The sequence below is a fragment of the Gymnoscopelus microlampas genome, assembly GCF_963454915.1.
Source record: "Gymnoscopelus microlampas genome assembly, chromosome: 3".
NCBI lineage: Eukaryota > Metazoa > Chordata > Actinopteri > Myctophiformes > Myctophidae > Gymnoscopelus > Gymnoscopelus microlampas.
Window position 1 is genome coordinate 7,772,207 of NC_139940.1, and position 27,953 is coordinate 7,800,159.

General features: G+C 41.5%; 3 protein-coding genes across 4 annotated transcripts in view; 1 reads left to right on the plus strand and 2 right to left on the minus strand.

Moving 5' to 3' along the window:
- sult2st3 (sulfotransferase family 2, cytosolic sulfotransferase 3) overlaps positions 1–27,953 on the plus strand; it is a 340,324-nt gene that overhangs the window by 14,692 nt on the left and 297,679 nt on the right. The gene's annotated exons all lie outside the window — the stretch shown is intronic.
- Positions 11,129–16,699, minus strand: LOC311041568 (junctional adhesion molecule A-like). 2 transcript variants are annotated; one of them, XR_014600428.1, is made up of 6 exons: positions 16,494–16,699; positions 14,358–14,417; positions 13,700–13,819; positions 13,387–13,524; positions 12,363–12,661; positions 11,129–12,252 (listed from the first exon to the last, which is right to left on the minus strand). XR_014600428.1 is itself a non-coding variant. In XM_084051989.1 (5 exons), the coding sequence occupies exons 1-5, from the start codon at positions 16,552–16,554 to the stop codon at positions 12,495–12,497; spliced, it is 546 nt and encodes a 181-aa protein (XP_083908115.1). In that variant the 5' UTR covers positions 16,555–16,699; the 3' UTR covers positions 11,129–12,494. The 2 variants fall into 2 exon arrangements, 1 of the variants encoding a protein (XP_083908115.1); XM_084051989.1 differs by having other exon boundaries at positions 11,129–12,661.
- LOC311041689 (neural cell adhesion molecule 1-like) lies at positions 19,918–27,881 on the minus strand (the record flags this gene model as incomplete). The annotated part of the gene is made up of 8 exons (XM_084052169.1): positions 19,918–19,973; positions 20,888–21,007; positions 21,804–21,971; positions 22,406–22,541; positions 23,696–23,829; positions 25,832–26,044; positions 26,324–26,395; positions 27,818–27,881. 8 exons carry the CDS (start codon positions 27,879–27,881, stop codon positions 19,918–19,920), a joined length of 963 nt encoding a protein of 320 aa, XP_083908295.1.

The following is a 27,953-nucleotide window of genomic DNA, read 5'->3' on the forward strand; positions in this document are numbered from 1 at the left end:
GCTTCCACAGATAAATATTGTGAAAATGGCAGATCCACAAGCTCAGAAGCCTCGCTTTGTGAGGCATTGTGAGCTTGTAGATCGGCTATTTTCTAAATGTTTGCCTCTTTCTTATATTATTTGACAATTTGGCCAATGTTTGACAAGTTTTTATAGTATAGTTTATTGATTACTTTTGACGCAGCAATGGTCTTTTTTCATTTAACTCCTTTCCTATTTTTTCCCTTCTCTTTGTTAATGTATTAGGTATATAATTGTCACTTTACTGTCATCTAGGCCTAGGGACCCCCCCTCCCCCCAAACCCCAAATCATGTTGGGACCCCCCTTGGAGTCCCGACCCACAGGCTGAGAACCACTGGACTATGGTACTGACTCGAGTGTCTTTCTCAAGGACACTTCAACACATGGTAAATAGCCTACTACTAAATACCAAGAAGTACAAAGGCATGTGACATACAATGCTTGGCCTCCTCCAGCATGACAATACCGCCATCTGCTGGGCAAGAGTGGTCACTGAATGGTTGATAAGCATGGAAATATATGTGCCACAGTCTGCCACTGCTACCATGACCTAATGACCTAAAAACATATATCACAACCAAATTGAGTTTTTGACAAGGATAGGTAAAAACGTGAATCGGCCTGTTAAAGCGCTACCATAAGGCCCAATTGAAATATGTAAGGTGGCATATTATATATTTCTTCCTTGGCCTAGTGGGAATGTGCGTGCAAAGCTTCACAGCAATCACACGCTGTGTTCATGATTTGAGGCATTTTGTTCAAAACGGAGCACTCCTACAAACATTTGAAGCCAATCTTAGCCAATCAGGCCTCCTGGTGGCGCTATAACAGGTCGATCGGGAAAAAATGGTGTTGTGTGTGTGTGTGTGTGTGTGTGTGTGTGTGTGTGTGGGTGTGTGTGCGGGTGGGTGGGTGGGTGGGTGGGTGTGTTGTCATAGATAAACACCCAGGGCATGTGTACTCACACATTGTGGCAAGTCATTTAATTATTAGGACAAATTGGCAAATGTTAAAATATGCCAACGCCTTTATTTTCCCAGTACAGTCAAACAATGCCCAGAGGAACTGCGGTCAACTTGTTTTATTCTTCAAATAAGTCTAAACAGGTGAGTCAGTTGAGGTGACGATCCACTGCATTCAAACACATTTGGTCAACATTTGTAATCTAAATACAAGTTTTGTTAATATTTGGCTGCCAAGTAACCAAAGAACCAGCATTTACTTTAACAGTTTTCTGTAGTGATATATGCTTGTTTGTCTTAAATCCATAATTCCATTTTGTTCATCTTCTGTATAAGCACTGGACTGACATTTCTTGTGGCGGTGTGTGTCATACAGTGAAATGGTTCATATATTTGGAAAAGGATTTGTGTTTGGACTGGAGTCTGACAAACACACACACATGCGCGTGCATGCACACGTACACACGCACACACAAACTAAAACTTCTAAGAATAAATTGAATTTCATATATCCATTTCAGCATGCTAACAGATAGAATAATACTTCAATTTGCTCAATATGTCTTAGTTGCGTTGTGCTCTAATACAAACATACTATGTAATTGGTTGTTATGATTCATTCGGATTAAAGATAAGTAACAGAATGGTAAAAAGCTGATGTAGACAGTGTTGCAGTGTTGCTGTGTTAAAAGTCACAAATTAAAACAAACTTAATGATGTACATAGCATGTCTTTACTACAGTGTAGGATTTAATGAGTTACTACTGTACTCACAGGACAAGAGAGTAAAAGAAAATATCACCCAATGTAAGTGTTTTTAGTAATCATTTCTAGTGTTCAGTAACATGGGTCTCTCTCTCTAGCTCTAACCCCGGTGGGTTAACAATTTCAGCCAATCAGGAGAGGGTACCCATTTTAATCAGCTTAAAGTTTTATAGTGTTAGACTTCCAATTTTGTCTTCTCACTTCTTTGAGTCATGACTTCCTTTCCTTTTTGTTTTTATTTTTTTTTATTTTACCTAATTTGGTGAAAAAACATGTTTTTCTTGTCACATCTCATCTCACACATTGCCATCTCTTTAAACATAATTTCCGCCTCCCGGCCAGGCGGAGATACCTAAATTGTATCTATAGTTGTGGTGTGGACAGTGGCAGTGTGGTGCCACTGTGTCATTTTTAGATTTGAGCTAAAAAGCATTATTTTACACTTTGGGCTATTCAAAAATAGCAGATATACAAGCTCTACGAGCTTGTAGATCTGCTATTTTTGAAAAATCGTGAAAATGTGTGAAAATCATGTGTGAAAATCATTATATATGAATATATATATTTTTAAAGCGAACTCAAATCTTTGCTTCTGGGGGTCCCTGGAACAACATATTTTGATGGGGGTCCGCGGCCAAATACATATAATTTTGCGGGTTCTTGGCATGAAAAAGATTGAGCACCACTGATATAGAAACATACATTTTTAGAAAACTGTTGAGATTTAGGAGACATGTAGAATCGGCTTCAGGTCTCATTGGGTTTTAAAACGTTTTTTTTTTAAAGTACATATTTATGTCTATTTTGTTGTGGACTGCTTGCAGCTTAGCCTATACTCACTCTGCTGCAGGTAGTGGTGTCAAGTAACTAAGTACAAGTACTTTTGAGGTACTTACTTTACTGGGGTAGGCTATTTCCAATTTTCAATACTTTATACTTCTACTCCACTACACCTCAGAGGCAAATATTGTACTTTTAATCCACTACAATTATTTGAAAACTTTAGTGACTAGTTACATTGCAGATGCAAATTATTTTAATAGTCCTATTTTATACATAGGCTTTTTGAAAATACACAACTGACAACGAGTCACGTTGTGAGCTTGTAGATCTGCTATTTTCAAACATTTTACTTTTATTTTTGGTACTTAAAGTACATTTTGATGCCAAATCTTTTGTACTTTTACTCAAGTAACATTTTGAACACAGGCCTTTTTTACTTGTAACAGAGTATTTTTTATATTGTGGTATTCTTAATATCAGAGTACTTCTTCTTCCACCACTGGCTGCAGTCTGTGCCAAATGACCGAATTGTATAAACAAAGTGAGTTTTGCATCAGTACTCAAATTAAATCTCCATGTCGTCTTCATGGATGATGTCCATAGCATTTTAGCTTTTGTAACAAAGGCCTGCCAGCACAAGGACATTAGAATGAAGGTCTCATTAACATCGGTTGACCAAATACATTCAAATCCCTCGATTTGCATTATTTTGATTTACCCAACCCAAGCATGGAGACAGGACAATTTTGAATGACAAACATTTGAATGACTTGCTTGGGTGCTTAAGGAAAATGACAGGTCCTGTTTGATTTAACCAAAAAAAAGCACCCTTCTGGGCTTTGGCCCCTACTTATACGCTACGTGGAAGCCCCCCGTACCCCCAACACAGCCGGGCCTCTGCCCAACTGTCTTCTAGTGGTGTGTCCAGACTTCTTTGACTGGGGTGGCCCGAGTGTAACACGTGCAGGGGTGGAATGATTAAGTACACACACACACACATACGCACAAATTGTCTCGACCCCAAACAGCTTATTCTGCTGTTGCTATTGTCTATTGTTTGGTGGATTGGATGATGGAAAAAGAAAAAACATCTTCAGAAATATACAGAAAAGTAAAAAGTATGCTGCATTGAAACAACTTTTATAACTACAATATATACTAAGTTACTTAGTATTATGTAACTCATTAGTATCAACCACTCATCTGATATCAAGGTACGTCTATGTGGGTGTGTCCAGGTACATGTAGGTGGGTGTGTCCGGTGAGTAGCTGTCATCAGAACAGTGTGACAGCCTGCTCCTCACCAGACAACTAACCACATCTTTATCCTGCTCTGTGAGTCCTGCTTCAGTTAGACAACCAGGTCACACAGAGGACTCAGCTACAGAGTGGACATTATGACAACAACTGAACTCTGCCCTGCACTCCTCTCTACTTGAACTGAAGAAACAACTTGTGAAAATGGTGAAGAGGAGCCCATTCAAGACCCCCATCTCCCTCTCCCTCCTCCTCCTCCTCCTCATTGCTGCTCTTCAATTGGAGGCGTCTGTCCCGATGAAAACATTTCACTATGTGGAAGAGTGGAAAAGCTGGTCTGATGCTCAACAGCACTGCAAAGAGAACTTCACTGACTTGGCTTCTGTTAGAGAAGACCTGGTGAATGAGTTGGCGAAGAACAAAGCCAGAGCTGTGTGGATCGGTCTGTACAGAGACCCTGGGAACATTTCCGTGTGGAGGTGGACACAAGAAAGGTTAGTCTTGTTTTTAACCACTTTCAGCCTAATATCCCTATTAAAGCTGACATAAAAAATAGAAATAAAATATTTTCAAACATCTTTGAAAGTATAAGATATGGAAATATGGTCAAAGCTAATTGTTACATTATCATGAAAAAAAGGTAAATTTCTAGAAACAAGTATTTGCTAGTGTAGTGACACTCCTGAATGTAAGATAGTCAGAGCAGTCATGTAATATTGATTATTTGTATTTTACAGAGGAGACGCTTCAAGAGACACGAACTGGGAAATTGGAGAGACTGAAATGAGGAATTGTACTGTGTACTATGATCATATGTGGTACAATGCTAAATGTTCTCTGTCAAGGGGTTTCTACTGCTCTGATGGGGACAAAGTCGTATATGAGTCTACAAAGTTGTCCTGGCTTGATGCCCAGGAGAGATGTAACAAGAAGTCCATGGTCTTAGCCACTGTCACACAGAGCAACCACAAAAAGTTCACTAAAAATGGCTGGATTGGACTGCATATACCCCCTAACACATCTGGAAGTGACACATCTAAAGACATCTGGCAGTGGACTGGAGAGGACTCAGACTATAGGAAATGGGCTCCAGGACAGCCGGACCTTGAGAACTGTGGCGTACTTTACATTAACATGTGGCACAGTGAACGTTGCTCTTTTAAACTTCCATTCATCTGTTTCGTTGACAACGGGATCCTGGTGAAGGAGAACAAGACATGGGAGGAGGCTCTGGATCACTGCAGGGCCATCGGCAGCGTCGACCCCACGCTACATAATCATTACCGTGACCACCAGTATGACCTGGTGAGCCTGCAGTCTGAGGACGACCACCGCAACGCCAGGGACAAGATCCAGGAGGCCACGACCAATGAGGTTTGAGGATTTGGGTTGAGGGATCACATTGTGGGTAGAGAGAGTTTCTGTTTCTTTGAAATGAATGCAGGAAACTTTAGTTAGGCTTTAGTTTTTTTTCTTTCTTTTATTTTGATGATAATTTGTTGAAACTGTCTTAATTGTCTTATGTTGGATTTGTGACCGCACCCCACGTGAAGGTGAAGGTTCTTGTACCCCTAAGCACCGGCCCTAATATTAACATTAATTCTAACCCTAACGGTAACTTTAACACTAACACTAACAGTCATTTTGGCAATAAAGTTTGTTTTATTCAGAATCTAAAATAATGTTTAATGAAATAACATAAAGATATCATAGGAACGAGCCAGCATATAATATAATAGTAAGATTGACTCAATCTAATCTGAGTCCTAATTAAAGCACAGTAACACTTGAGGGAAGATGTTTGACCTCCTTTGCTCTCCATGTTGTCCCCAGGTGTGGACAGCTCTGCGTTTCCTGGCGAGCGAGTGGCTCTGGGTGGACGGGGAACCACAGCGGTACCAGAACCTGCCACTCTGTCCGGCCTGGGGGAGGCACTGTGGAACCCTACCCAAAGACCACACCACCCAGTGGGAGACCAGGGACTGCATGGAGAGAAGGAACTTCCTCTGCATCAAATCCCCAGCAAAACAGACAGGGGGCTAGTAGTCAGGAATTGTCAGGAATTTGTGGTCATTTATAAAGCCTATGCAGATATACTGTAGGTTGGTTATTTCTTCTCATATCGTCGCTGTCGGGCAGAAACCAGCTATCAGTGCTATTGAACACCCTGTACGTCTGTTTGTGGGTTTTACGAATATTGAACCAATGAAAAGTAGTAAAAAAGCACTTCTGACTAAACCTCCTAACTCCACTGGATCCTCAAACTGTCGGACAAACCACCTTGCTCCAACTTGTGGAGTTAGGTGGTTTGTCCCCATTGATAAGAATGATCAAGATGGAAAAAAACACATCGCCACATTAATGGTAAAAAAAAAACTCCTAACTCCACTTGAGCTGTATTTGGGTAAAGTGATGATAATATAAGGACACGTTCAACCTGTCAATGTATAAAGTCACCATACCAACTTTGATGAGGCGGTATTGTGTTGTTCTAAAAATATGTTTTTTCTTTTTTCATTTCCTGAAAAGTTAATATTTTGGACATAGCTGGTTTATGCCCGACAGCAGAGATATGTTATATCTGTTAGAGTGATATATACGGTTTACTTGACCACAAATGCTAATAATGATGTTTAGATTTATTTAGGTTTGATTTTTACCTGGTGTTCTAGATACTTTTTATCGCTTTGTTTCCTTTGTTGAGTTCCTGCCGTTTACTCTGATCTTGCACTTTGTAATTCCCTCTGTACATCTGTATAAGAGTGTCTGCTACAGTACATACCTAAATTCAATTGTTTATATTGCAAATTGAATAAGACCGTTATTTTTTTTTCTTATTGTCAATCCTACAAAACAAAAATCAAACCTAAGTACGGTCCATGTTACCAACACCTTAAAGAGTCTTAAAACTCTAGGCAATTGAGAGGTCCCGTTTTATTTTTCTTCTTCTTCTTCTTTTTGCTGCTGACAGTAGTACTCTGTTCACCTGTTACTGTATCCTTAGAGTGTAAACTAAGAAGGCAATGTGTGTTTTCAGGGACAGCAGTGACCAGGTCAGATAAACCTGTTACATGCAACTCAAGTCAAAGCCACACATTTGAATCACCATCTTTGATATCAACGGTAGGTAACACTACTGGGGATGCAAGGGCCCCATTACCCCCCTTTCTCCTACTTCCTCCCCTGTTCTTTTTTTAATTGTTTGTCTCCCTCTTATCTCCTGATCCCAGAGCTGCTGCCACTTGTTGCTGATTTTACTTCCATGCAGATGTAACCGGGGGTGTAGTTTTAGTGAATGTCTTCAATTGATTGTGGTTTATTTACTGCAGGTGTACATGTGTGGAGATTTGGTCCATCAGGATTGGTGAGACACTCTGATGCCATCCAATCATGATCTAGTTCTGCCTTTAAAAGCAGGAAGTTGGCAATCAGGAGACAGGTTTTTGTAATGGCTGAGTAGAGTGTGTTCCAGTGTAGTCTCACGTTACCAGACTGTTGCCTCCCACAATTTTCAAATGTTTCCGGTCATACAGTCTGGGACTCGGAAGCTCTGATCATGATTAGAATATAAACCGTATGTGAAGCCTCATCCCCACGTCCGTTTCGTCTTTACAGTTGCGCAAATTTATCCTAATCTAAATACAAATCATCTTAGTATACATAGCTTGCTGCTTAGCAGAAATGGAAATTAAAAAGTAAAATGTAAAGATATTTTGAAATATATTTTCGTGAACGGAAGTGCCAGTTTCCTCTCTGATTTCGGGAGTTGTAGTTCCAGACTCTATATAGCATTCAGAGATTGTGGAATAGTTGTCTGGCTACGCGAGACTAGTTCCAGTGGCACCCATATGTTTTTAATGCTTATTGTACTGTAATTGTGAAGTGCAATAAGGAGTAATGATGTTGCACATGTATGTGCACTGTACACAGGAGTTACTGCATTTAGGTGCACTTCACTCTGCTCACCCTGGTGAGAATGTTTGTTTTTTATCATTACATGCATGTAATGCCATATTGTTTGTTGTGTACTCATTGAATTTGTATAGCTTATTTAAGTTTTAACCCACTTGTCAATAACGTAGTAGTCCTGAGCTCTCCACTCTGATACAATGTCTGGGCCTTGATAGTAACATTTTGTGTGCTTTTTGCAGTGCAGTGATCTGACTTACTGAGTTGAATACTCCCTTTTGCTGTGATGTGGGATTGCTTGTCTGCTCTTGATGTTTGACGAAGGACAAATTGTGATCTATTGTGTTAAGAAGGACTATTATTGTATGGCAGTGGCCTAATTTGCCTGAGTAGACGATAAAATGACCCAAATTATTGTTTTAAAGTGAAATATTCCTTTAAGCTAATACCATTTTGCAATTTATCATATTCTAATCAACTGTCTTTAACAGTTTTAAGCCTTATTTTATTCTTTGTCGTATGATAGTGTCGCACAGTGAAAATTGCTCACAAGCTCACGTGTCGCAATGTGTTTGTAGCGCTCACACACATAAGTCATTCTGGTCAAGAGACTCTGTGCCAAATGACAGAATTGTATAAACAAAGTGAGTTTCGCATCACTACTCAAATGAAATCTCCATGTTGTCTTCATGGATGATGTCCATAGCATTTTAGTTTTTGTAACAAAGGCCTGCCAGCACAAGGACATTAGAATGAAGGTCTCGTTAACATCTGTTGACCAAATGCATTCAAATCCCTCCATTTGCATTATTTTGATTTACCCAACCCAAGCATGGAGACAGGAACATTTTGAATGACTAACATTTGAATGACTTGCTTGGGTGCTTAAGGAAAATGACAGGTCCTGTTTAGAGCATAGAGCAGTGGTTCTCAAAGTGGGGTCTGGGGACCCCCAGTGGTCCTTGAGGGGTTTCCAGTGGTTCAAATACATAGCAGTTTGAGGGTCCCTGACTTGAAACTCTTTGAGAACCACTGACACAGAGGGCAGAAAAAAGACCCCGAGACGAGACCCGGATGAAGTGTCTAGGGAGGGAGGGACGGGTAGAAGAGATAGAGGGAAACGTATCGTGATTAGAGGTGGAATTACACAGAATTACATTATGCAGTAATGTAGTTATCACAAAAGTAAACTATCTTTAATGCATATGGAAATTTCCACGAGGCTTCATCCACTAGTAGTTGAGACAAGGTGTCTCATGACCTGCTCTACTCTGCCTCTCATTTAAGGTTGAATTTGTTCTGAGGGCGTGGGTAAGCCAATCAGAGACGGAGTAGAACTGACAGAGTTTTTTATTCCACAGTCTAAACGTGTGAATGTTTAAAATGTGTCAAATTGAGAATAAAATGACATAACATAATTATATATTTTATGTATTTAAAATACAGAAAATACAAGCTCTGAAAGTATCTTAATAATCATTTCTTTCCTCCCCAGTTGGAGGGAGGGAGGGAGGAATGGGTTATGGGTTGAAGAATTGGAGGGTAAGGTATTGTTATTAGAAGAGACAGCTCAGGACAGCTCTAATAAAAACTACTAATTTATAGAAAGAAAAGAATGATGTTCATTACAAGCAAGTAAAACTGAAAATCTCTTGGCTTGGTTTAAATGGTAAATGGTGCTTGTGTATATAGCACCTTATCAAAGGACTTTACAATGTGCAACATTACATTCACACATCAATGAACTGCAGGAAACCATGCAACCATTCATGAGCAGTAGCCACTAGCCAGGTTGGATAATGAAATCCAACTTGCTGAACAAGCACACATTTTGTCTGTGGCAGCAAATGTTTGTCTGCACTTAGTCTGTTTGAAGAGGCATGTAGAAAGTTAAGTGTATATATATATCTATTCATGCCCAACTAACACATTATTAGGTCTGGTAAATAGCCTTCTACTAAATACCGAGAAATACAAAGGCATGTGACATACAATGCTTGGCCTCCTCCAGCATGACAGTACCCCCATCTGCTGGGCAAAAGTGGTCACTGAATGGTTGATAAGGATGGCATTTTAGTCAAATATGTGCCATGGTCTGCCACTGACACCATGACCTAATGACCTAAATAAATATCAGAACCAAATGGAGTATCTTTTTGACAACCAAAGTATGCGTCTGTTTCCGACATAATGTAATAGTGGTCGTGCCCTTACTGTGAGGGAGGCCAGCTTGAGACTGTTGCAGGACAAACACAATTGGGTCCTTAATTGCTTAACCTCAGTTATGCCTGGAAGGCAGACATCATGCACTGCGTGAAAATAACAATGCTGGACGTTAGGGTCCAGTGAGTTATATTCCACCTAGCAGTGGTGTAAAGTAACTAAGTACATTTACTCAAGTACTGTACTTAAGTACAATTTTGAGGTATTTTTTTACTTTACTGGAGTATTTCCAATTTTCAGTACTTTTACTTCTACTCCACATCTACATCTACATCTACATCTACAGTACTTTTACTTTTAACTTATAATTGTTACTTTGTAGATTCTGATTATTATTACAAAACATACCGTAACCACTTCAGCTCTCTATATATCTCGGCCATTTGAAAATAGCAGATCTACAAGCTCACAATGGCTCACAACGTGACACATTGTGATCTTGTAGATCGGCTATTTTCAAACGTTCTTTTACACATTTTGAACTTGAAATGGGACATTCTGCACAATGAGTGCTTTTGGTACTTTAAGTATATTTTGATGCCGATGCTTTTGTACTTTTGCTTTTGTACATTTTGAATACAGGACTTCTACTTGTAACAGAGTATATCTACATTGCAGTATTGATACTTTTACTTAAGTAAAACATGTGAGTACTTCTACCATCACTGCTACTTAGTAAACAAATCAGGGGTTGGCTCTGTTCATGGTCCGCTCTTTTCCCCTTTACAGTTTACACAAATTCTCTTTGCCGAATATAGAAATATGATCTACAAGCACAACAACGTTTCACTATCCTTCCCAGGATTCAAACCCAGATCCCCATATACAGTAGGACCAACAGTTTTACTGTTGAGCTTAGCTGTAACCTTGAGAACAATTAGAAAAGGCGAGTTATTTACATTTGGGTTTCATGCAATACCTCTAGCCACCCAGTAGTGGCCCTACCAGAACACATGATTTAAATGTCTCAATAGAAGAGCAGGGAGACCAACTGCAACCACCACAATGTTGTGTTTGTTATATCGTATTCTAACACATACTGGACCAACAGATAGGTTAAAATACAGTTTTATTCACTACAATATTATGGATTGCAGCTTTAAAACCCATGCTGTCATTTTCACAGGTTCTGTTCAGTAGTGACTACTAAAAACACATTTTGCACTACGGTGTAGAGTGGATAGCATAGGCCTATACTGTTGTTGAATTCATCTGTGGTCAATAATATGAGAGAGAGAGAGAGAGAGAGAGAGAGAGAGAGAGAGAGAGAGAGAGAGAGAGAGAGAGAGAGAGAGAGAGAGAGAGAGAGAGAGAGAGAGAGAGAGAGAGAGAGAGAGAGAGAGAGAATGCATCACAACACATATTACAAACCAAATGATCATAATTCTCCAACTGAGGGAAAATAATTATTAAAAAAACAATTATTTTGGCTAAATCTAGATGGATGGAAATCACCCAACTTCATCTTGCATAACATCAGTTTGCCAGCCAAATGATCATCCAAAGAACTGTCTGACCGAGTGATACAATTTAGTTCCGTCTGATTTATTACTTTAAGTTTTGCGCAACAATCACCTTTGGGAATACAACAGCAGATGTCTGGCATGTTCCTTGGCACTCATTCCATTGCCTCTAGCACATGCATAAAACATACCAAATGAATGGATGTCTGCTAAACATAACGTATATTAAACATGATGATTATGATTGACTTCATGCATTATGCTCATGTGAAATACACTACAAAAAAAGTATAAAACAAAATACAAAAAAATATAAAACAAATGATAATTCCTGCATGTGTACATATGAGTTATGTTTGTATAGGCCTATGCCATACTGACAGTAGGTAAAGCATAGTATCCACTTGAGGATATGTTTCTAAATGCAGATTGAATAGAATGAATAATACAGCACTTAATAGCATGAACATCACAGAGAAGTGGTTTTCAAACTGTTTGTTTCCAAGGCACAGCAAAGGGCAGGTCAAAATATCAAGTCACACCTGCAGTCATTCCTGTGCAAAATATATCATCATTCTTAAAAATCAGAAACGTTTATTTCTATGATTTGCTAATGCCAAATAAATAGTTAAAAATCTTAAGCCCTATGTAAAACTTTTTTCTTTTTTTTTTTTAAATAGTAAGAATAGCAGATCTACAAGCTCTTTCTTTTGTGCCTATAATCCCATTTTTTAGGGTATAGAATTGTCTTAAGAATTATTGGGAAATAGGTGCTCTCTGATATAGTAAATAAAACAAATATTTCATCACCTTTTGTAAAGTTCTTTACTGAACTGTGTATTGAAATAATATGTGGTTGTCATAACATCTCATGGCACACACACACACACACACACACACACACACACACACACACACACACACACACACACACACACACACACAGACACAGACACAGACACAGACACAGACACACACACACACACACACACACAGGTCTCCTAGACCTGTCTCTCAACACACCAGTGTGCCTCGGCACACCGTTAGAAAACCACTGGTCCCCTGGGAGTCCACGGACCCTATACTTTCAGAACCACTGCTGTACGCAATTTAAGACCTCCGGTTTAAGACTTCCATAACTTGTCTCAACGTTTCATTGATGTCCTTCAGGCCTTGTCTTAACGTTTGATTAATGTCTGTCACCGCCTTGAGGAGCTGGTTGTGGGGAACGTCATCAGAGGATGTGTGAGAGGTGGATGGTGGAGGGGTTGGATGTTCTGGATACATTGAAATGAAATGAAAGCATGGTCATCATTAAAGCATCCAGTGGCGTGCACAGACATTTTGAGGGGCAGGTCTTTTTTCCCTCTACACCTATAGCTCTTTGCCAAAAATAGCCGATCTACAAGCCCACAACGCCTCGCAGGGTGAGGCGTTGTGAGCTTGTAGATCTGCTATTTTTGGCTAAAGTTCTCCTCAGAAAAGGGATGCTAGGTTTCGAGTGGTTATGGTAAAAAGAAAAATCCTATCACTCAAAGATTTGGCGGACCCCCTGTAGTAACTCTGAGGACCCCCTAGGGGTCCCGGACCCCCTGTTGAAGACCCCTGCTGTAAACCTTTTTTCAAAAGGGCACTTCTGGTCAAGAGGGCAAAGGGCAGGTGCTCTAGCACCACCTAGAGTCTATCTGTGCACGTCCCTGAAAGCATCTAATTAAAATAACCTGCAAAAGCAAATTATTTAGTCTGTAACATGTTACCTTTCTGTTGCTGGACTATCTCTCATGAACTTTCAAAAGATGGATGGATGGATGGATAGATGGATAGATGGATAGATGGATAGATTAAATAGGCCCCTCCCACTAAAGAAGTAGGCCCCTCCCACAAATGTAACGGCCCAGTTATATAGCGCAAAAACTGTGGGAGGAGCGCGATTTATCTAGAATAAATAAATAAATAAAGTTCATAGAGTAAATGGCAGAATGTAAGTAGTTCACAATCTTACCCACAGTAAGCCTCACTGTAACTTCCCCATATTTGGCATTGCCAGTCACCACACAATGATATACTCCAGTATCCTTGCTGGTCACTTGGTTGAATCTCAAATTACCGCTGGAAATTGTCACTCTGTCCCTATATTGTGCTGTGGAAGCAAGAAACGTACAATTACCAAGATCATTCCCATGTAATGATTTTCAATAAATAGGTCACGTGAAGTATACATGACCCATTTGGCTCTCATGAAAACTGTGGACACATAATATTCTAAACAACAAGTATCATTCTACCACTAGACAGAGATAAGGTGTTTTGCTTACTTGTGGGTTGCACAGCAAAATAAACATAATTCTCTAAGCCTGTCTTGTCTTCCACAAACTTCCACTCAATGTTTGCATCTGAACCAAAGTCAGCCGAGTAAGAACATGTAAGTTCAGCACCTGAAATGAAAAACGCAATCAGAGCACATACAAAACTCTACGTCTCAAATACTATAAGCTCGCCATCTGCCCCATGACAAGAGGCTTGTATAAAAGAAGCTGACTAAGATGGCTAAATTTGTCCAGTGTCGATAGCTCTAAAATGCACTCTCAGTTCAATCTTTCTGGTTTTACAGTGTGATTTGGACATTTCAATTAGCCATTCTGACATCTGTTAAGGCTACGCTTAACAAACATCACATGAATTACTACAAAAATTGCATAAGTGAAGTTTGATAAGAATTACAGGAATTTAAACAGATTGTGTAAATTTGTTGTAATCATAAACGTGTAAAGTATAAGTCGCTAGTGCAGTATAAGGTATAAAGTTTCCAGGATTTTGTGCTGTATATCTGTGCTTGTTATCTTGCTCTATTTTGTCTTGTAAACTGTGTCTTTTAAATTGGAGTTCTGTGAATTCTGTACATGGCATAAGCATCAACTGAGCAACATCAAGTCATTCTGTCCAATCTTCTAAATCACATCTTTCAGGACTCACCTTCACCTTCTGTGGTGAGTACATTTGCATTTGTGGTTGTCACTGTAAAACCACTTAAACCTGGAAGGGTGAGAGTCAAAGGAATCACATCAAAAAGCAATATACGGATTAGGAATATCAAATCTAGTGCAGTCATGAATGTTAAATCACCTAAACTAAAAACAAAACAAAAAAACTAGAAGAAGTGTCTGCACCAGAAGAAAATTCATACAGATGAAATGAACAGATACAAAAAAACTTTCATACAGAAATGCCATGGGCCAACAAGAGCAGACATGTGTCTCGGTTAACATTTATTTGACAGCGAGATCATAGCCAAACAAAAACATCTAACAAACACGTCCTAAAACTCTAAAAATGAGAAAAAAGGGTGTCTCTCTGTCTGCCTGTGTCCCTTTTATGCCCATATAGATTTCTGTTTCTCTCTGTCTGTGTCCCTTTATGGCAGGGGTCTTCAACAGGGGGTCCGGGACCCCTCGGGGGTTTTCAAAGTTACTACAGGAGGGCCACCAAATCTTTGTGCGATACGATCCTTTTTTGTTGTTGCATTAAATACTTGAACCCTGGCATCCCTATTCTGAGGAGAACTTTAGCCAAAAATAGAAGATCTACAAGCACAGGCCGCATGCTTCGAGGGGTTGTGATACAATACACATTAATACACATTAACATGAATACACATTATATACATTAACATTAATTCAACACAATGCTTGACAGTGCTGTCAAAAGTCTATGAAGCTATCTATGAAACCAAGGAAAAAGTTTAATCTGCAACACAATTCTATACACTATGTAGTGGGGGTCCCTGCTTCATCGCTCTGTCAACTAAGTGGTTCTTGGCCTGAAAAACGTTGAAGACCCCTGATTTATGGAGTTCCGTGTGAGGCATGCACACATGTGAGTCCAGTGGATACCGAAAAGAAGACATTCAAAATGGAAAAGGAAAGTGAGTTCATGTTTAGCAAAATGTGCTGCTCAGTAGCCAATATGATCCCAGACCACTGTTTCCCAAACAGTGGGTCGGGCCTTGTTTTCCGTTTCCTACATAAAAATAAGTAAATATGTGTACTATATTGTACAAGTGTGAAACATAGTTGGAACTATGGAAGGTCCAGACAAGTACAAGTTCCTTAAGTTGGTTTATTGTATAAAACAGCACAGAGATACAGGAGGCCATGCTGCATGGTGTAGCCGTTGGAAGGGGCCGCGTACCAAGAGCAAGAGCAAGAGCAAGACCCAGGTTTCTTTGTCCTCACAGTATCTATATCTAGACTTCACATGTGCGTCTATGCACTTGCATACGTTGTCGTAGAATTTGAGAACTCTAGTGTGTGTGTGTGTGTGTGTGTGTGTGTGTGTGTGTGTGTGTGTACAGAGGAATGGTACGGGGATCTGGATGAACTCCAGATGTTTGTAAGTGAGCCTGAGTCAGTCATTAATTGTACCTGTCACAATGTTCTATTCTGGCTGGAATGTACTTATGTACATCGTGAGGCCTTCTACTAAAGAACGTGTGTGTCACCAGTGTCCAGATCCTACATATGTATATCAATTATTTCAAAAGATTAAAAAAAGGCTAACACAAAAAACACAAAAAATCGCATCTTTTCACCAATTAAAAACAATTCAAAAAAAAAGAAAAAGAAAAGAAACATTTAAGAAGTAGCTTTCCCGGACAAACAACTAATTTCTCTTTTGGGTGTAAAATGTTTGAGAACTACTGTCCTAGACCACAGATCACAACGCGTCATGATGAGACATGTTGTGAGCTTGTAGATCTGCTATTGTCACTGGCTTAAGTGGTTCATTGCTGAGCCAAGTTTAGTTCACTGTTCCAGTACTTACAGGACTTACACTGCTATATTTATATTTGATTGACTGTATCACTTTATTGATCAAGTCATCATATACATGTCTAGTAACTCATGGAGAACATATTAGACATATCCCAACAAGATTATTAAAATAAAAACAGTAAAGTATACAAGTTAAAAATAATAATTGGCCTCTTGGTCTCTGCAGGAACTTTATTGATTACACTGGCATCATATTATATTGATACTAATGTACTGTACTATACACACCAAAGCAAACTTATTTGGCAATTTAAATTATTTACTTTGTAGGACTCACCTGTCACACACGCCACCAATAATAACGCTGTCGTTCTGAGGATGAAAGCTGATTGGTCCATTCTCTTTACCTGCCCTAACGGCTGTTTGAGCCCAGGTGACTTCAGTCTCAGAAAAACTGATTGAAATAATCCTGTTTGTGTGAAATGGAACGAAGTAAACCCTGTCTAACACCTGATGTGATCCGTCACTTACACACACATGCTGTTGCTGAGCCTGACCCCAGTAACAGTCAGCTGCATGGCCAGAGATTATATAGGGCCTCAGAGAGAGAGAGAGAGAGAGAGAGAGAGAGAGAGAGAGAGAGAGAGAGAGAGAGAGAGAGAGAGAGAGAGAGAGAGAGAGAGAGAGGGGAGAGAGAGAGAGGGAGAGAGAGATTACGTATCACACGTATTCTCCCACTCAGGGAACATTTTTATTTAAAACATTTTGGCTAAATCTAGATGGATGGCAATCATCCAACTTCGTCTCGCATAACATCAGTTTGCCAGCCAAATGATCATCCAAAGAACTGTCTGACAGAGTCATACAATTTAGTTACGTCTGATTTATTACTTTAAGTTTTGCACAACAATCACCTTTGGGAATACAACAGCAGATGTCTGGCATGTTCCTTGGCACTCATTCCATTGCCTCTTGCACTTGCATAAAACATACCAAATGAATGATGTCTGCTAAACATAACCTATATTAAACATGATGATTATGATTGTGACTTCATGCATTATGATCATGTGAAATACACTACAAAAAATATAAAACAAATGATAATTCCTGCATGTGTACATATGAGTTATGTTTGTATAGGCCTATGCCATACTTACAGTAGGTAAAGCATAGTATCCACTTGAGGATATGTTTCTAAATGCAGATTGAATAGAATGAATAATACAGCACTTAATAGCATGAACATCACAGAGAAGTGGTTTTCAAACTGTTTGTGTCCAAGGCACAGCAAAGGGCAGGTGAAAATATCAAGTCACACCTGCAGTCATACCTGTGCAAACTAGGTAATATATCATCATTCTTAAAAATCAGAAACGTTCCAAATTTTAAGCCCTATGTATTACTTTTTTTTAAAATAGTGAAAATAGCAGATCTACAAGCTCTTTTTTTGTATGCCTATAATCCAATTTTTTACGGTATAGAATTGGCTTAAGAATTATTGGGAAATAGGTGCTCTCTGATATAGTAAATAAAACAAAAATTTCATCACCTTTTGTAAAGTTCTTTACTGAACTGTGTATTGAAATACTAATATGTGGTTGTCATAACATCTCATGGCACACACACACCCACACACCCACGCACACACGCACGCACGCACGCACGCACGCACGCACGCACGCACGCACGCACGCACGCACACACACACACACACACACACACACACACACACACACACACACACACACACACACACAGGTCTCCTGGACCTGTCTCTCAACACACCAGTGTACCTCGGCACACCGTTAGAAAACCACTGGTCCCTTGGGGGTCCACGGACCCTATACTTTGAGAACCACTGCTGTACGCAATTTAAGACAGTCTCCGGTTTAAGACTTCCATACGTTCCAACGTTTCATTGATGTCCTTCAGGCCTGCCACGATGTCTGTCACCGCCTTGAGGAGCTGGTTGTGGGGAACGTCATCAGAGGATGTGTGAGAGGTGGATGGTGGAGTTGTTTGATGGTGTTCTGGATAAATTCAAATTAAATGAAAAGCAAGCATGGTCATTTATTTTGCAGTATGTTTTGCACCCTGTCTGTCCGTCCGTCCGTCCGTCCGTCCGTCTGTGACCAGCTAATCTCAGGCACCGTTGGCTTGATCGCAGTGAAACTGTGCACACATACTCCCTGCCTGGATACCAATTCAGAACCTCTGCCCCAATTTTTGTACATGGGCCTGTTATAGCGCCACCAGGAGGCCGCTTTTTGCAAAACACATTTTTTGACAGTACTCCTACAGATTTTGTCCAAACGTCACGCAAATCGGTACACAGTTTCTCTATAGTCATTAAACGAAACGGGTCTTTCAGATTTGTCATATTCCATCATGATTGGCTAAGAATAGCTTTCAAAGTTTGCAGGAGTGCTTTGTTTTCAACCAAATGCCTGAAATCATGAATACAGCATGCAATTTCCGTGAAATTTTGCACAAACATTCCCACTAGGCCGAGGAAGAAATGCCACTTGACATTTTTCGAAGCAGCCTCATGGTGGCGCTGTAACAGGCCGATTCGTGTTTTTACCTATAATTGCCCTGATCTGTGTAAAACTTTGTATGTGCACTCCCTAGAGGCCAAGGAAACACGTTTGCCCTGCATTTTTCATATCTGCCTTTTATAGCGCCACCAGGAGGCTGGCTTATGTAAAACACATTTTTGGATATTACTCCTTCAGATTCTATCCAAATCTCACGCAAATCGGTACACATGATCTCTATAGTCATGTGATCAAAATGGATCTGTTAGATTTTTCATATTGCATCCTGATTGGCTAAGATTGACATCTAAAGATTGCAGGAGTGGCCCGTTTTCAACAAAATAACGCAAATCATGAACACAGGGTCCGATTGCGGTGAAAGTTTGCTCACACATTTGCACTACAATGAAGAAATGCTACCCTTCCACATTGCCCTGTTATAGCGCCACCAACAGGTCTAATTTAACAAAACACATTTTTGGAACAAAATGCCTCAAATCATGAATGCAGTGTCCGATTGCCATCAAAGGCCTAAGAAGTGCCACCCTTTTCACATTATAGCGCCACCAGGAGGCCACGATAACCTACCTGACCTGGCGGAGACCTGTGCTCCGAGGAGCACTTTTTCTAGTTTGCTATTGTGACTGCTAGGAGCGTGAGGGCTCTGTCATTCATGTCTAAGAGTTTGAGTGTTGGAAAGCCAATGATTTTAGGCAGTATGCATGATGCTGGTAAGTCTGGTAGCTGGTAACATGTTGAAGAAGCATGAGGTGGTGCCATGGTTTTGCACTTTTTCTGTTTTTCATGTGTCTATGAGATAGAACTCCATTAAGCCCCCTGGTGGTGTTTTTATGCTGTTTTATGTATTTTCTGACTATTTTGAGTTTCTTCCTGGACGCTGAAACCTTGAGGGTCAAACGTGCCAATAGAAAAGCAGCGCTTTAATTACACAGTAAAAATATACCCTCCCCCTCATTATCATAACACAACAGGTGTAGGCATGAGGAGGAGGAGGGACTAGGACAGGTGGGTGGTGCTAAGGTGGTGGAGGAGGTGCTAAGGTGAGAACCAGGTATACATAATTTTAACACTTTCTGTACACTTTTTTGAAAGAAATCTTCCTCCTAGTATAACCATAATACCTGATGATTATGTTTTAGGGGGGGAATCACTGAAAATCACGGCACCCCGTCTTTAAGCTTGACCAATACCTGCAAAACGCTACAGAGGATATATATGAGTGAGTGATTGATTGATGAATATGCATACTTTACCTTCTGTAAAAGTGATGTCAGCAGAATGCAATGATGTCATCAGCAGCGTGAGTGGGCATCGAGCGGGGACATGATGGCAGATGATTTAGCAAATGAATGAATAAGAGCATATGAGTGGAAAAAGAAAGCACACACACACTTAACAAACGCACACGCACACGCACACGCACACACACACACACACACACACACACACACACACACACACACACACACACACACACACACACACACACACTATACTACTATTGTGAACTACAATTCTCTATCACCTTGTATTGTTTGAGAGAGTAGTGCAGTGTAGTAGCATGTATGTGTGTGTATTGGTAGAGTGTTGGTAGAGTCTGTTTGCATTGTGTAGACTGTGTGTAAATGTCTATTGTAGTGTGTGTTAGTGTGTATTGGTGATTTGTGTTAGTGTGTATAGAGTACCCAGGTAGGATGTGTAAATTACGTCAGGCTTCGGTGCTCTATAGTGCATTTATGTAGTGGCTTTATCCGAAGGGCATCACATCCACACACCGACGGTGGAGGGAACCATGCAAGGCAGCAACCTGCTCATCAGGAGCAGTTGTGCGTCTTGCTCAAGAGCACTTCGACACAAACACAGGGGGAGCCGGGGATCAAACCGAGAACCCTCCGATGGGTGCAGTACGTTAGTCCGACAGCGCATTCCTCCGACAGCGCAGCGCTCCGACGTTTCCAATACTAAACCCGAACCAAACCCGCACCCTAACCCTAACCGCACGCGGATGCCACATAGTCGGAGGAAAGGTCTGTCGGATTAACGCATGCCTCCCCCCTCCGATGGCTCTACCTCCTGAGGCCACTGCCGCCCTGTGTGTTAGTAGTAGTTGTGTGTTAGTTGTACTTTCAGTGTGTGCCAGTGTGTATTACAGTGTGTGCGTATTACTTACGTATGCCCTGTGTCTGCACAGTGTGTGTCTGTGAGAACGGCCCCACGCCCACAGTGTTGATGGCAGCCAACCGCACGCTGTAGGACGTGTACGGTCTGAGGCCAGCGATGACCAGTGGGTCTAACACATACACACGCATGCACGCACACGCGCACACACACACACACACACACACACACACACACACACACACACACACACACACACACACACACACACACACACACACACACCACACGCGCACGCACACAGCCAATGGCTATGGCACACACCATAGCCATTGGTTCTCAAAGTGGGGTCCGGGGACCCCCAGGGGTCCTTGAGGGAGTTCCAGGGGGTCCCCAGCTAAATGATAGATTAGGCACCAAATGGACCCTTATGGGTCTGCAACTCTGAGAGTGTACAAATGGAACCAAATGGACCCTAACGGGTCCATTTGGTTCCATTTGTACACCCTCAGAGTTAAATTGACATGGATTTTACAATATAAATTGCGGTCAAAGTGATAGAAATGTCATTAAATGGGGGTCTGTAGCCGTAATGCATGTCAAACTGGTGATCCTTGAAATTAAAATGGTTGAGAATCACTGCTAGAGCCGTAAAAAATCTTCTCTTATGGGGTCCCTGGCATATCTTTTGAAATGGGGGTCCGCGGGCTAATAAGTGTCAACTTGGGGGTCCTTGACATGAAAAAGTTTGAGAACCACTGACATAGAACCTGCTTTATACTTAGTCCTACAACAAAGTACAACGGTTTGTGACATTTTGTGACATCATTCAATGTATTTATTGATACTTTTGCCTATACTGACATACTGACACAAAATAGGGACGCCAGGTTGAAAGGTGGTTAAATTCCATTATTTTATTTATTTATCCGTTCATTCATAATCGCTCTTAACGAGGGGTTATATACCTGAGGCCGGGATCACAGTCTCCGCCCATTTGTCTGCTGGACCCAGCCTGGCGTGCAGGGCGAAGGCTGTGATTGGTGTTCCTCCGCTGATGGGCGGGGTTTGAAGGGAGAAGTAGACTGATGTGGGTCCAGGAGAGACAGACAGAGCGTCAGGAAGTCCAGGCTGAGCTGAGAAGAGAGAAGAACCAACACAGCACTGACTCAGAGGATCTGAACATTACTTGACTGGTTCATTTTTTTCTCCTTCATTTTAGCAGATTTACAAGCTCACAACGTGTCAGGATGCAACACTTGTAAATCTGCTATGAATTAAAAAATATTGACGAATTTGGGCTAATTTGCCCAACATAGGGAATAGGGATGCCAGGGTGATATAACGTGGTTATCAAATATTTCTAATTAATTAATTATAATTGTGATTATAAATTTCATATAAAACATAACCCCGCCCACCGGCCATAAAAACTGAATGACCAGAGGAGGGATATCAAAAGCAGAGGCATGGACCCCCCTAGACCCGCCCCGAGCACATCAAACCCTGTGTTGTTTGATTGACTGAAGGAGTGAGGGATTGATCATGAACCTGATGAATATGTTCTTACTTTTCAGTCTGATGTCCCCAGAAGCATTGCCAGAGGGACTGACAGCCATGCAGGAATACAGACCGCCATCGGAGGGCGCTACATCATCAATCATCAACACTCCGTCTAGCACCCGCACTCGGCCTGATGTAGAATCCTGACACACACACACACACACACACACACACACACACACACACACACACACACACACACACACACACACACACACACACACACAGTTCAGTTTTGCCAGCTTCTCCTCAGTGGCTGGAGCAATTCATCTGAATTTTTTCACATCTAACTATATAAATGGCGACCGACTTCCGCACCCTCGGTGTCGACACCCCACAGCTCTGTTATCGAATAAACAACGCACCGCCAGACCACATGTCGCCAACTGACTCGCCACGGCGGCCGCGCTGAATTTACGCCTCGCGTAGGGGACATCTCACTGCTCACTACACCTTTTCCACCGCGCAACATAATTAATTCTACTCACCAAATGTCGGACAAAACGGAAGGGGAGGCAGCTTCGTACCGTTTACCGTGCGCACGACCTCATCACCACAACAGCAGCCAGCCGCTGCGGGGGTTTTTTCCTTTTTTTCCAAACTTTTTTTTTGGTCACCATTTTCTCCAGGCACCATTTCTGGTGTAACGTGCGGCAGCATGCGCTGGGCTGCCAGGTTTGCACAGCCAGCGCCAGCAACAAGCAACCACCTTCATGAAAAAAAAAAAAACACCGAAATGGTCCGCCATGTTCCAGGGGGGTCCCCGCGCGTCCCAACACTCCACAGGGGGTCCGTCGACCAGCAGGGGGTCCGCGGGGGTCCCCCTCAAACATCAAAAATATATTTTTTTCAAATTTTTTTTTTTTTTTTTTTAACTTTTCCACAGTTTTACTCCGGCGATTTGGGTCCCCCAATATACACGCGGCCACGCTGGGCCCCGTGCGCGGCTGGGGTTGAGGGGGGCGTAGCCCCCCGAAACTCTAGTTCCCCAAATGTCAGCTGTTTATTAGCGGTTTTGTGTTCGCTCGCTGGCTCCCGGGTTGCCAAATCATGTGTGCATATCCCCCCATGGGTATGGTCTAGTATAGTACTAACTTATAGTACTAACTTATATTCTCAAAGAAATCCTGGACTGGGCCTTTAGCAGTGACGTTTCTGATTAATTAAATAATAATTAATGAATTACAATATTATCGAGACACAGTTTTCAGTGTAATTGCAGTACAATGTAGTGTACTCGCTGTACTACAGGACAACATGTGTGTGTGTGTGCATGCATGTGCGTGCGTGTCCTAACCAGCGTCTGTCCGTTCTGCTTGTTGATCCAGCGTAGCTGAGGCTGGGGGTGACCCGTCACGTTACAGGACACAGTCATCCTCTGTCCTTTTGACACACTCTGTTCCTTCAGGCTCAGGTACACCTCTGGATGCTCTGCAAAACACACACAAGTATTAGAAAGTGTATACTGGCTAATTATTAAAGGTTTCATGACATTCAGTTTTGCCACACATTAAAAGTCTCTGTCATGGTCCTTCAAACGTGTATAAAAAGTATTAACAAAAAAATCCACTCCAGTGATCCATTGCAGGTTTTTTTCTCTCACATTTCTAAAGCCTTTTCAACTGCAATGAAAAAATAAATCTGTGCCTGCGGGTGTCGCTGTTGAGGGATTTTGCCTGCCAATCATCACCTCTGCTCCGCCCGCCCCCCCCAAAGGAAAGGATAGGGGAGGGGAGGGGCGAGGAGGAGAGTGGGCGGGATTAATGCCCTGTGACTTCACTGCCCAAGGGCCAAGCTCAGATTACTTTTCAGCCTAATTATTTAGAAAACACCAGACCACAGAAAATCTACTGAATGTTCAAAGTTCAGATTTTTTGGGTGTAACTGAGGTCATAAACCCCCCAAAAAAACATAAAAAATAAAAAGAGTGAAAATGAATGTCATATAACCTTTAATAATGTGTGTGTTAGTTGTATTTTCGTGTGTGTGTGTGTGTGTGTGTGTGTGTGTGTGTGTGCGCGCGCGCGCTTTGATCTTTGGCCCAGACCCCAGTTTGGGAACCACTGGAACAGAATAAAAAATGTTCATATTCCATCCTGATTGGCTAAGAATAGCTTCCAAAGTTTGCAGGAGTGCTTCGTTTTGAACAAAATGCCTCAAATCATGAACACACCATGCAATTTCCGTGCAATTTTGCACACACATTCCCACTAGGCTGAGGAAGAATGTGTTTTCACCTATAATTGTACCGATCTGTGTAAAACTTGGAATGTGCACTCCCTAGAGGCCAAGGAAACACGTTTGCCCTGCATTTTTCACATTTTTGGAACAAAATGCCTCAAATCATGAATGCAGCGTCCGATTGCCATCAAAGGCCTAAGAAGAAATGCCACCTACCTGACCTGGTGGAGACCTGTGGAGGAGCACTTTTTCTAGTTTTGCATCTAATTAAAATAGCCTACAGAAGCAAATGATTTTGTCTATAACAAGTTACCATTCTGTTGCTGGACTATCTCTCATGAACTTTCAAAGGAAGGAAGGAAGGAAGGAAGGACGAAAAAAAGAAAGAAAGAAAGAAAGAAAGAAAGAAAGGAAGGAAGGAAGGAAGGACGAAAAAAAGAAAGAAAGAAAGAAAGAAAGAAAGAAAGGAAGGAAGGAAGGAAGGAAGGAAGGAAGGAAGGAAGGAAGGAAGGAAGGATGGATGGATGGATGGATGGATGGATGGATGGATGGATGGATGGATGGATGGATGGATGGATGGATGGATGGATGGCTCCCAAACTATGGAATGAACTCCCCATAGCAATTAGAACTGCCAATCTTCTGCCGTAATCTGAAGACTCCCCTCTTCAGATTCCACCTCAGCCCGTAGCACTTGCCCTAGCCTTGACGACCTTGCAGGATTATGCAAAGGCTAAAATGTAACTTAGATAGCATGTTATGTAGACAGATGCTATAGTGTGTATACAGTAGTTTCAATGTAGGCTGTCACATGTTGTCACATTTTTCACTTGTTAATACTGTATCCTGCAAATGATAGTCTTGGTTGGGTGAAATTGGTATCCCAACATAAAAACATATTTTCTAAAGTTCTAGAGAGATGGAGAGGCCTGTTACTGAACAAACACTCCTAGCAACGATCACTGTCAGAATATCGAGCTATTTAACACTTGTTTCACGTACAGTACACCCCTTTAAGTGGCAGTCTATGTGACAGGTTTGTACCTGTGGGCCTATCTCACACACGCACGCACGCACGCACGCACTGCGCGCACGCACACACACACACACACACACACACACACACAGACACACAGACACACACACACACACACACACACACACACACACACACACACACACACAGACACACACACACACACACACACACACACACACACACACACACACACACACCATTATCGGTTCTAACCTTGAACGTGAACCATTGTGGTCGTATCCTGTAGGCGTCCTATTGCATACCAGAGCTGCCTACAGGTGTAGTTGCCCTGGTCAATCAGGCCGGCTCTTGAGATGCTCAGTGTAGAAGATACAGCGTCTGATTCCTCGGTCACCCTCGGGGAGGACATCTCAAAATCAATGGTTCTGTCGTCCCTCAGCCACTTCATCCTGTCTGATCCACTTGCTGGGGGAGAGAGAGGGGTGGATGGGAGAGAGAGGGAGGAGAGGTATGTTTGAAGGAGGAAGGAAGGGGGGTGTAGAAGGATGAGGAAGGGGAAGGTAAGGAGAAAGGAGAGGAGAGGAGAGGAGAGGAGAGGAGAGGAGAGGAGAGGAGAGGAGAGGAGAGGAGAGGAGAGGAGATGAACATCCTCTATTGATTCAAGAACGTACAGGAATTTAAACTCTGCTCCGCTTCTAATATAAAAAAAAAAACTATTTCGAGTTTTAGGTAAAAGTTACTTACCTTTGAGACACAGCAAATTGATTGGGTCTCCTACGTGCACATACACATTGTAGGGAGTGACCGTTTCAGCATCTGGGAGAGGACAGGAGAGATGAACATATAATTAATTAATTCCTTGGTAAAAAAAAAGTTTCATTACTGTATGTGATAGCACACAATTGTAGAAACGACTTGAAAACCCATTGCATGCACCTTGTCCATTACAACTTTCTATTCCTACACGCTGAGGCAGCCATTTTGGATCCTGTGTTGAACAAGGAGTGTATATTAAAAAAGGAGAGGTCACGGTACATATATTCTAAGCCTTCTTCCTCCAAACGGGGAGGCAAACTGCAGCCGAAAGTTTGATGGAACAAACGCGTGATCTTCTTTTATTTTCATGACCCGTGACCACGACAACGGTCACAACAATTAAAAGATAGAATAGGGGCGTATACTGTATGTATTGTCCACCATTAGATCAATCTTTTGGTTACAGTTTGCCTCCCACTGTAAGACTTTTACAACAAAGACTTTTACAAAGTCTTTGTTGTGGTTATGAATAACAAAAAAAGTTAAGTAGGTTAGCACTAGAAAATGAAGTCTTCTCACATAGCGTAATCAACCCAACATTGCACAATGTATACTGTTGAATGTTACCACCGGCGCTGTAGTATAAAGAAAAAGGTGAAATACTATTGATGCAGGGACACATTTCTCTGCTCCGAGTACACAGATGGTCATGTTACCTGATAAAGGTCAACAACCATTTTTCCAAAGATTAAAAAACAAACATAAAAACAGGAGCAATCAACATGGAATTTACAATACTTTAAAATAACCATGTTTAGTTCCCTGCTCCAGTACTTACACTACCACTGTATATCAATATTTGGGTGTTCACTCTCCATTCCGACATCTCACCACTCCGACTAGTGGCTTCCGCGTGCGGTTAGGGTTAGGGTTAGGGTTAGGTGTAGGGTTCGTCAACGTCGGAAAGGCGACATGTCGGAAAGGAGAAATGCACCCCAATATTTGACTGACTGTATCACTTTATCAACTAAGTTAACTCCCCTATACGTTAAAGTTAAAAGTTAAAAAGATAAAAATAATAAATACCCACTTAATCGTCCATTTAAATGATCTAGATCAGGGGTCTTCAACGTTTTCAGGCCAAGGACCCCCTAGCTGAGAGAGAGATGAAGCAGGGACCCCCTCTATATTGTATAAAATTGTGTTTCAGATTATCCTTTTCTTGCTTACTTGGTCTGCTCTTTTTTCCCTCTACACCTATACCTCTTTGCCAAAAATAGCCGATCTACAAGCCCACAACGCCTCGCAGCGTGAGGCGTTGTGAGCTTGTAGATCTGCTATTTTTGGCTAAAGTTCTCCTCAGAAGATGCTAGGGTTCAAGTGGTTAAGAAAAAATCATATCACACAAAGATTTGGCGGACTCCCTGTAGTAACGCTGAGGACCCCCTGTTGAAGACCCCTGATCTACATTTTAGGACTCACCTGTCACACACGCCACCAGCAGCAGTAACGCTGTCGTTCTCAGGGTGAAAGCTGATTGGTCCATTCTCTTTACTTGCCTAACGGCTGTTTGAGCCCAGGTGATTTCACTCTCTGAAAAGCTGATCTGATGTACACA

Coding starts and splice junctions, on each gene's coding strand:
- LOC311041568 (XM_084051989.1), bottom strand. CDS start 16,554: ATGGACCAATCAGCTTTCATCCTCAGAACGACAGCGTTATTATTGGTG. Junction 13,820..14,357: donor ACTCACCACAGAAGGTGAAG/GTGAGTCCTGAA, acceptor TTTTCATTTCAG/GTGCTGAACTTACATGTTCT. Junction 13,525..13,699: donor TTTTGCTGTGCAACCCACAA/GTAAGCAAAACA, acceptor TTGCTTCCACAG/CACAATATAGGGACAGAGTG.